The sequence below is a fragment of the Trichechus manatus genome, unplaced genomic scaffold (genome assembly GCF_000243295.1).
Source record: "Trichechus manatus latirostris isolate Lorelei unplaced genomic scaffold, TriManLat1.0 scaffold00145, whole genome shotgun sequence".
Lineage (NCBI taxonomy): Eukaryota > Metazoa > Chordata > Mammalia > Sirenia > Trichechidae > Trichechus > Trichechus manatus.
Genome location: NW_004444081.1, coordinates 56,810 through 65,570, shown reverse-complemented (window position 1 = coordinate 65,570; position 8,761 = coordinate 56,810). Strand labels below are relative to the sequence as shown.

Genomic DNA, 8,761 nt, shown 5'->3' with positions numbered 1-8,761 from the left:
TGCATGGGAAACTGCTAATTTGGGGTTGGTCAGCGTTCCTCAAGGTCCGGAGCAGTCTAAAAATGGGGCCGAGTGCCTCCAAGCTTCCAGAATGCTCTAAGACTGAGTCACTGACTCAGGCTGAGTCACTCCTTGAGGGTTTGCACATTCTAGCTCCTTGTGGCTTAGAGTCTCCCTGCGAACACCAGGGAAGGGTCTCCTTATCCCCCCACCCTCACCCCATATTCTCTTGTCTCCTCAGTAAATCCCCCAAAGGCTGTGGTGTCCCTAGACCCTCCATGGTACAGGCTGCTGGAGAAGGACAATGTGAGTCTGAAGTGCCTCCCTGAGGGTTATTCCACACAGTGGTGGCACAATGGGAGCCTCATCTCAAGCCAGTCCTCCAGCTACTTCATCAAATCTGCTAGAGTTAATGACAGTGGAGAGTACCAATGCCAGACATCCTCCACCTTGCGCAGTGACCCAGTGCAGCTGGAAGTCCACATTGGTGAGTCCATAAAGGGGAAAAGGGAAATCACCAAGAAAGGGTGGAACAAGAGGCCCTAAAGAACTTGAGAAGAGACATATGATGATGCTCTTTAGGGTTAAAACTAAGGTGAGATGACCTGACCTGTGGTGTCACTGAAATGTATCAGAGATGTAGTCCTAGCTGTATGGTAGGCCCTAGGGAAAACTGCAAAGTCTAGTACATAGTACATACGGGACTGCTGCATTGCACAAGTCCACGAATCACCATTCACATAAAATGCATACAGTGTGAACGGTGTCATCTCAAGGTCAAGGCACACAGTAGATGCTCAATAAATATTTGTTGAATAAATTAATGATTCTGTTTTTAGGACCACAATCTCCTTCTCCCTCTCAGGCACATAATATCCTAAGCCACTTCCTAAATCATTCCAAGTCACCTAGTGTCATATCTATATCTCACTCCTGATCAATGTCACTTGAAAACAGTCACTTACACTTTAGCAAAAATATAGGAATGTGTTACCTCTCCCAATGGTATATACATGTTCTACCTGCATGTTAATTATGGAATGGAAGTCTTGTGTCTCATTAACAGAGTCCAGGCATCAGGGACAGGTAGGGGTAGAATTTTTGAGGCAGAAGTCTTTCCTGGTATCCCTGAAATCACACCCCATAGCCTGGTACCTACACTGTCCTCTTGCAAGCTTGACTCTACATCCACTGCCGCTCCATTTGTACAATGTATATGGGTGGAACAAGCCTGCAGGAGAAGGAGATCCTAATGGAGGTGAACCTGCAGCAGGATTCCATGGAATCTGGCCTCTGAGGCTGATCTTTGTTGCTCCTTTGCCTCTGACTGTACCAGTCAGGTGTCATGGTTCTTACTTTACAGAGCTACAAGGAGGAATGTCTAGTATCTAGCTAGGTGAGAGATGGCCACCTAATAAATAGGGAATTACCATCAGGAAGCAATAGAAGAACCAACCCTGGGGGGTTATTAGTTTACCTTGAACTTGCCTCTAGAAACTAGCTTTAGATGCCTGGTTAAATATTACTGTGTTAAATGGTGACCATGAGCATTATCTTCACCAGGCAAACTCCTGATCATCCTTTAGTACCTATTTCATTTATCTCCTCCTCTGAGAAGTCTTCTTTACTTTTTTGGGTCAAATTCCTTTGTTTCATTCTCTTTGGCCCTCTAGTCCTTTGTTCACAGCTTGTTGTAGATTTTACATACTGTATTGTAATTATTTCTGAGCGTGTGTGTTTCTATGTCTAGATTGTAGATTCTTTGAGGCTAGAAACTATGTATCTAGTCATCTAGGTATCTGCAGTCTGCACAATGGCTGGCATATTGGGAACGAATGGACACATGGACGTTCACTGAGTCCATGTCAGGACAGATTAGAACAAGAATGCTCCCCCCAAGGCCCCCAGACTCTATCAGACATAATCTTATGCTGGTAAAACGATTCATCTCTCTACTAAAAATGTAAATAGATATATAGGCACATAGCTGTTTTTAAAAAAATAAATGATATATGTAATAAGTAATAAAGGTTACCTTCTATTTGGCAAATTTTCCTAATAGAGCATTTTCACCAAAACACATTCTACTGATTTTGTTTAGCATGAAGCAGTAGGTTTTTTAAAATTATAGTAAGTTTTATTGTTTTGTTCTTATTACAAAAGTCATTTGTGTTCAGTTTCAAAAATACTTAAAATTAAACGGGAGGGAAGTAAAATGACCTGTAGTCCCACCTCCCAGAGAAAACTCGGGTTAATATTTAAGTGCACAGCCTTCCTTTTTTTCTTTTTCCCTGTGCGTATGTACATTTTGCATCTGCCTTTTTAACTTAACATTAGCTCATAAACGTTTTTCATGCCATTATAATATCCATCTGCAATATCACTTTTAATGATTCAGGCCCCTCCTGACAATACTTCATGCTGTCTCTGTGTTGCAGTGGAGTCTGATTACCTGGTGAGACAGTTGTGAGAACTAGTGTCCTGGTGATATAAACGTTTTCTCCCTTGAAGGCCATGTCCAGTAATGAAGATAGCCTCACTGAGGCCCTGTGGCCGTTCAGAAACCACCAGTTACCCATGAGCCCCTTCAGTCACACCTTTCTTTCCCCTCCCTGATTTTCACATTGAGTATGGCACAATGTCTGCAGCCACTCCTGTGGCCACCCAGTCACCTGATTCCTGATTGGCTGCTAGTCCTCTTTCAGTATTCCTACTACCCGCCTCTCCCTTCTGAAATCTACCTTTCCTCTAATGAGGCAAATCATTATTTTCAAAATGCCATTTTTACTCTGACCTAAAACTTACCGTGGCTCCTTATTACCTGCCATAACAAATCCAGGTCTGCCATCATCCCCAGTAAGAACACCGTCTTCGTCCGTTTTACTAGCCCAAACCTCTCTTTGCCTTCAGTACCCAAATTAAATCTCTCTACTTCCAAGGAACCTTCCATGATCACATCATGTTTGGCTCACGTATGTGTCTATTCCTCTTCCCCATTAAATACAAGGTCATGGTGTGATTTGAGTTCTCTTGCAGGACTCAGTTAGCTTTTTCCCAAAGGAAGCTATGCAGGGATGACTCCAGTGTGGCTTTCATTTTCCTCAGGATTGGAGATGAGTGGACGGTGCGGGGATGAGGAGCTTTCCCCTCACGAGAGCACTGTACTGAGCTGAGGCTGTGTCTTTCAGGCTGGGTGTTGCTCCAGGCCGTTCGGCAGGTGTTCCTGAAGGGGGAGACGATTGAGCTGAGGTGCCACGCCTGGAAAAGCAAGCCTCTGCACAAGGTCTCATATTTCCAGGATGGCAGAAGCAAGAAGTTTACTCATGATAATGCCATCTTCCACATTCCAAAAGCAACAGGCCAGCACAATGGCTCCTACTTCTGCAGGGGACTTATTGGGAATAGAAATGAGTCTTCAGGGTCTTTAAACATCTATATTCAAGGTGAGAGATGTGCAGCCCTAGAGAGCCCAGACCCCTTGTGTGTGGAACGTTGCACTCACACGGGAGGGTGTCTGGGGAAGGGATTTTGAACTGTCCTAAGAACTTCTTTACACGAGGTTCCTTCCTGGTGACCAGCAGAGATGCTGATTCCTGGGTAGATTTGAGTTCTGTTTCAAAAAATAAAAACCAAATCCATTGCCTTCAACTCATAGTGATAGTGACCCTACAGGACAGGGTAGAACTGCCCCATTGGGTTTCCAAGGAGTAGCTGGTAGATTCAAACCGCCAACCTTTTGGTTGGTAGTCATAGCTCTTAACCACTGTGCCACCAGGGCTCCCAGTCTATGGCAACAGTGGCAAAAGCCACATTTCCTCCTCCATCAATGTGCGTGTCCTTCCTTATCCCGTTAAACCGCACCCGCGATGCTCTGTGTTCCTGTCATGCAGGCCCATCTTCACATGCCCTCTTTTCCCTTCCAAGCCTCAAGTCTTAGCCAAGAGTCAAACTGTGTGGAACTTCTCACGCCCTCACAAAAAGGGCCCTGAACGCAGGTTCTGACTCTGCTGCTAATTGACCATGTGACTGTGGCTAAGCCACTTAGTCTGTCTGAACTTCACCTTCCTCCTCTGTAACAAAGACAAGCTGACATTTATTGGCCACTTTTAGTGTGCTGGACATGGTGCTAAATGCTTCTTTACATGATGATTCTAGTGGACCCTCACAACAACATTATGAGATAGGTAATATTGAGTATTTTACAGATGCTGTAACTGAGGCACAAAGCAAAAAAAAAAAAATTTATTTGCCCCTAAGGTCACACCATGAAGGAGCTGACTTCTATATATTTAACTGTTAGGTAAAATGAAAGAATTGAACAAGCACCAATATCCTATGGTAGAATTGTAAATCCCTTTCAATCACCTAGGAAACATCTCCAGTTTCTGTAGTCCCAGCCTCCAGGGTGCGAAATCCCCTAACACAGTGTCCCCTGACTCCCTGGTTTCACAGACTTCTATCTGTAACTGGTACCAACACCTAATTTATGTGTTGTGGGGCCTGTAGGGTCACTATGAGTTGGAATCAACTTGATGGCAATGGGTTTGGTTTTTTTTTTTTTTTTTTAAGGCCTGGGTGGCAAAAGCAGTTAGTGATTGGCCTGTAACCTAAAGTTGGTGGTTCAAACCCACCAAGCTGCTCTGAGGAAGAAAGGGCTGGCAAACTGCTTCCATAAAGATTACAGCCATGAAAACCCTATGGAGCAGTTCTACCCTGTTACGCATGAGGTCACCATGAGTTGGAATCCACCCAAGGAGGCAATGAGTTTGTTTGTGTGGTTGGTTGGTCAAGGCAGCAAGATAGATACACATCTTTAGAGACTTTAAAAAACAATGTTGTAATTTGCATTAACATAATTTCATTACAATTTAAATTGAAAGTAAATACTATCAAATGGTTCAAGAAAGAGAGCAAATGATAAAGAAAATGAAACAAAATGTAAACCATTAGTGAATCCGGGTAAAGAATATATGGAAGTTCTTTATTTATTCTAGTAACTTTTGTAAGTTTGAAACTATATCCAAATTAAAACTTTAAAGGAATTGAAAGTAAAAACTCACTGTAACATTACCAGTTTATAGACAACAGCAAGGAATGACTTAAAAATAACAATATCAATATTAAATATAAGGATGAGGATGAAGAAATTCTGCCTCTTTCCCTTTTGTTAGTTACTGGGTCTTAGTAAAAAAAATACTATCAATTTTCTGCCTGTGAGCAGCAAACTTCAATGGTTCACTTTTTAAAAAAGATTTTCTTTAGTGATAATGAGTAACATGGGGTGAAAACAATGACCCTAATTTTGAGGAACAAGAGAACACTATTGAATTAAGAAATAATGTTCTTACGCAAACTTCAACTTTGGCAATTTTCATAATTTCACGCGAGACCCAGCTGCAACCTAGCATGTTCGAACTCTCCCTGTCGCATCCCTCCACCAAACAAGAACAAGCTTTTGCTAAATGTTTGATGAGTTGTGCTCTGCTCAAGTAAGACTAAAATCAGAAGTCAGTGGAGAAGTGGGAGGAAGCAAAGGCCTCCCCCACCAGTCCCTAAAACCTGTTTCTTGGCAGCTGTTGGGAAGGCTCCTCACTGAGGAGCTCACTGTTTATTCCAAATCTTCACTTAACCCCTGTCGTTTTTCTTATCCCTCTGCCTCTCCTACTAGATCTGGAGGGTCCATCCATCACTCCAGGCGATCTACACTGGCACCAAGTCACTCTCTGCCTGATGACGGGTCTGCTATTTGCAGTGGACACGGGCCTGTATTTCCTTATGCAGAGAAACCTTCGAAGCTTAATGGAGGACTGGAAGATTAACAAACTCAAATGGAGCCAGAGCTTTCAGTTACAAACAACCCCTCATGCCATAGGATAATAGCAGCAGTAGCAGCAGTATCTCTGAGCCTCTCTCTATATTCACAATCCCATTACCTCCAACAGACCTGTCTGAAAGCAGCCAGAGAAATACACCTCAGAGCCTAGCCTGAAGGCGCTTCACCCAGCCTTCTATTTTCTCTTGGTCTCCAGTGAAAGAAAGGGCCTGTGATCTTCAGGAACAAGCAAAGCCCCAGTGAGGAGCTGTGTTCCCAGGAATTGGGGTCTCAGAGCTACACAGACATTTTCTCTGTCCCTGCCATTCCCTCACAGCAAAGCAACAACATGGTCTCTGGATGGTGTATAAACATTGTTCCAGAAATAAATGGATAAGCAGATGAGTGAATTTATGGTTGAGGCAGGGCCACTTAGACAGTTGGTCTACACCTACTGCTCCAGGGTTGGTTGCTTTCAGGCTATCCCAAATCTCCCTCCAGTCAGAGTGTGGGGACTGCTAGGGTTTAGGAGGAACAGCAGAACCAACGAAGGAGCTGACTGAGAAAGGGTGGGGTAGTTCAGGACGGACCAGGGAAAGTTCCCCCAGGCCCAGAGATGAGGCTGTCTTCCTGGGACACGAACCATGTTTGGGGTAACAGGAAATCACAGGGGTGATGCAGAATTAAATTTTTCAAGGAAGCTGCTGTCAGAATTGTAATGTTCTTTGAGTATATAATGAGGAAACCTTTAATGTTCCTGTTTAAAATTAAAAGGGTTGTGAGCGGAAAAGTGACTGAGATTGGGGGTGTAGGGGTGTGGGGAATGTTTGGAAAAGAAAGCACAGAAAAAAACAGGTGTCCAAAGGAAGGACAGCAGCATTGCTTTCTCAGGTTGAGCTACATGAACAGAGGATATCTCAGTTTTTGAACTGAGAGAGTATGACAAGAAAGTGTCAAAATTGCACAGGAAGGAATGGACAGGGCATGAAGATGCTTTTTTTTGGGGGGGAGGGTCAGGGTAGTAAGAATGATAAGTTATATACAATATATAATTATCAATTATAGGGATTATAAAACCAGCTTTTCTGCTTCAGTATCTAACTTGAGTATAGCTTCACTCCTGTCATTTATTAAACAAATGTTGGATCATCAAGACTAAATGTACTGAACTCTACTGAGGTACATTATGAAACTAAAATCCCTCAGCATGTCGGTAACAGTGGGGTGGATATGGAGAAGGCAGTCATTGCTGATGGAAGAAAATTATAGCTGTCTCTTTCTGTTTTAGAGGCTTTAAGCAGAACACTTCTTGATTTTAATAAAGCATTTTAGAAGGTCTTACATGGTACTTACTCTCAGACAGAAAATGGAAAAACCATGGTGATGAAACATGACTGATAAGATCTTTTTTTGCCTCCCATTGCCCAAAACTCTATCAGAGATTTGTTTGGGTTGATGGGTGTCTTCGTCATCTAGTGCTGCTATAACAGAAATACCATAAGTGGATGGCTTTAACAAACAGAAAGTTATTCTCTCACAGTCTGGTAGGCCACAAGTTCAAATTCAGGGCATCAGCTCTAAGGGAAGACTTTCTCTCTCTGTTGGCTCTGGAGGAAGGTCATTATCATCAATCTTCCCCTAGCTGAGGAGCTTCTCAGTACAGGGACCCCGGGTCCAAAGGATGCATGCTCTTGCTCTTCTTTCTTGATGGTATGAAGTCTCCCACACTCTGCTCACTTCCCTTTCCTTTTATCTCTTGCAAGATAAAAGGTTATGCAGACCACACCCCAGGGAAACTCCCTTTATATTGGATCAGGGATGTGACCTTAGTAAGGGTGTTACAATCCCACCCTAATCCTCTTTAACATAATCTCATCTTGCCTCATTAACTGCAGGCAGAGATTAGAATTTACAACACACAGGAATATCACATCAGATGACAAAATGGTGGATAATCACACAATACTGGGAATCATGGCCTAGCCAAATTGATACACATATTTTTGGGGGACACAATTCAATTCATGACATTCCACACTTTGGCCCCCTAAAATTCATGTCCTTGCCACATGTGAAACATATTCACCCCAACATATCACAGCAAAAGTCTTAAATCAACTCCAAGTCCAAAATCCAAAAATTCCTCTTCATCTGTGAAATCTAAAATACAAGTTATCTGCTTCCAAAGGTACGGTGGCAGAACAGGCACAAGCTAGACATTTCCATTACAAATGGGAGAAACTGGAGGAAAAGAAGGGATAACAGGCACCAAGCAGGTCAGCAGAACACATTACATTAGCCCTCAAGGCTTTGAAAATAATTCTCTGATCTCTGAGACAATTTACACAATGGCCCTGCCTTTCAGACTCTAGGTATTGGCCACATTCTCCAGTTTCTGAGTGGAGGTCCCTCCGCCCTGGGCTTCAGTTCCACCTTCCAGGCCCACTGGGATGACAACTCTGCTCCTTCGGCTTTAGGCACACCATTCTCCTAGTCCATCTGAGTGGGGCTTCACCCTTAAAAACACCAGAGGCCATGGCTCCACCCTTTGAAACTCCAGAGGTCATGGCCATACCCTTTGAGACTGAGGCAACTCTGCTTCCTGTGTCCCTGTCTCTTCAGCTCCTGCTTCCTGTTTCCTTGGCCTCTCAGCCCCTTGGGCCTCACGCCCACATCTGCCCTTCTGCGGCAAGTGTTCCAAAGCTCCGTAGCTCCACCGATAAGTGCCTGGAGGCACCTCATTCCACCAGTAAATTTCAGCCAGAAGGCACTCAGCTCTCTTGCTCCTTGGGTCAGCAAGCCTAGCTCTACCGATAAGTGCCTGGAGGTGCCCTACTACAGCAGGAAGCCTCCTGCGCACAGGCACTCAGCTCTCTTGCTCTGTGGGTCAGCTCCAGCACTGTCTGGCAGTGGTCTCCTGGTTCTGCTGTGGCTGGTCCTCTGCTGCAG

The 8,761-nt window shown here is 43.9% G+C and overlaps 1 protein-coding gene across 1 annotated transcript in view; it reads left to right on the top strand.

The window, feature by feature from the left end:
- LOC101360005 (low affinity immunoglobulin gamma Fc region receptor III-B-like) overlaps positions 1 to 7,150 on the top strand; it is an 11,428-nt gene extending 4,278 nt beyond the window's left edge. The window contains exons 2-4 of the mRNA XM_023740041.1: positions 169 to 487; positions 3,189 to 3,443; positions 5,669 to 7,150. Of these exons, the coding sequence (XP_023595809.1) occupies positions 169 to 487; positions 3,189 to 3,443; positions 5,669 to 5,877 (783 nt within the window). The 3' untranslated portion in view covers positions 5,878 to 7,150. The remainder of the gene's footprint in view (positions 1 to 168; positions 488 to 3,188; positions 3,444 to 5,668) is intronic.
- The last annotated feature ends 1,611 nt before the right edge of the window (positions 7,151 to 8,761 follow it).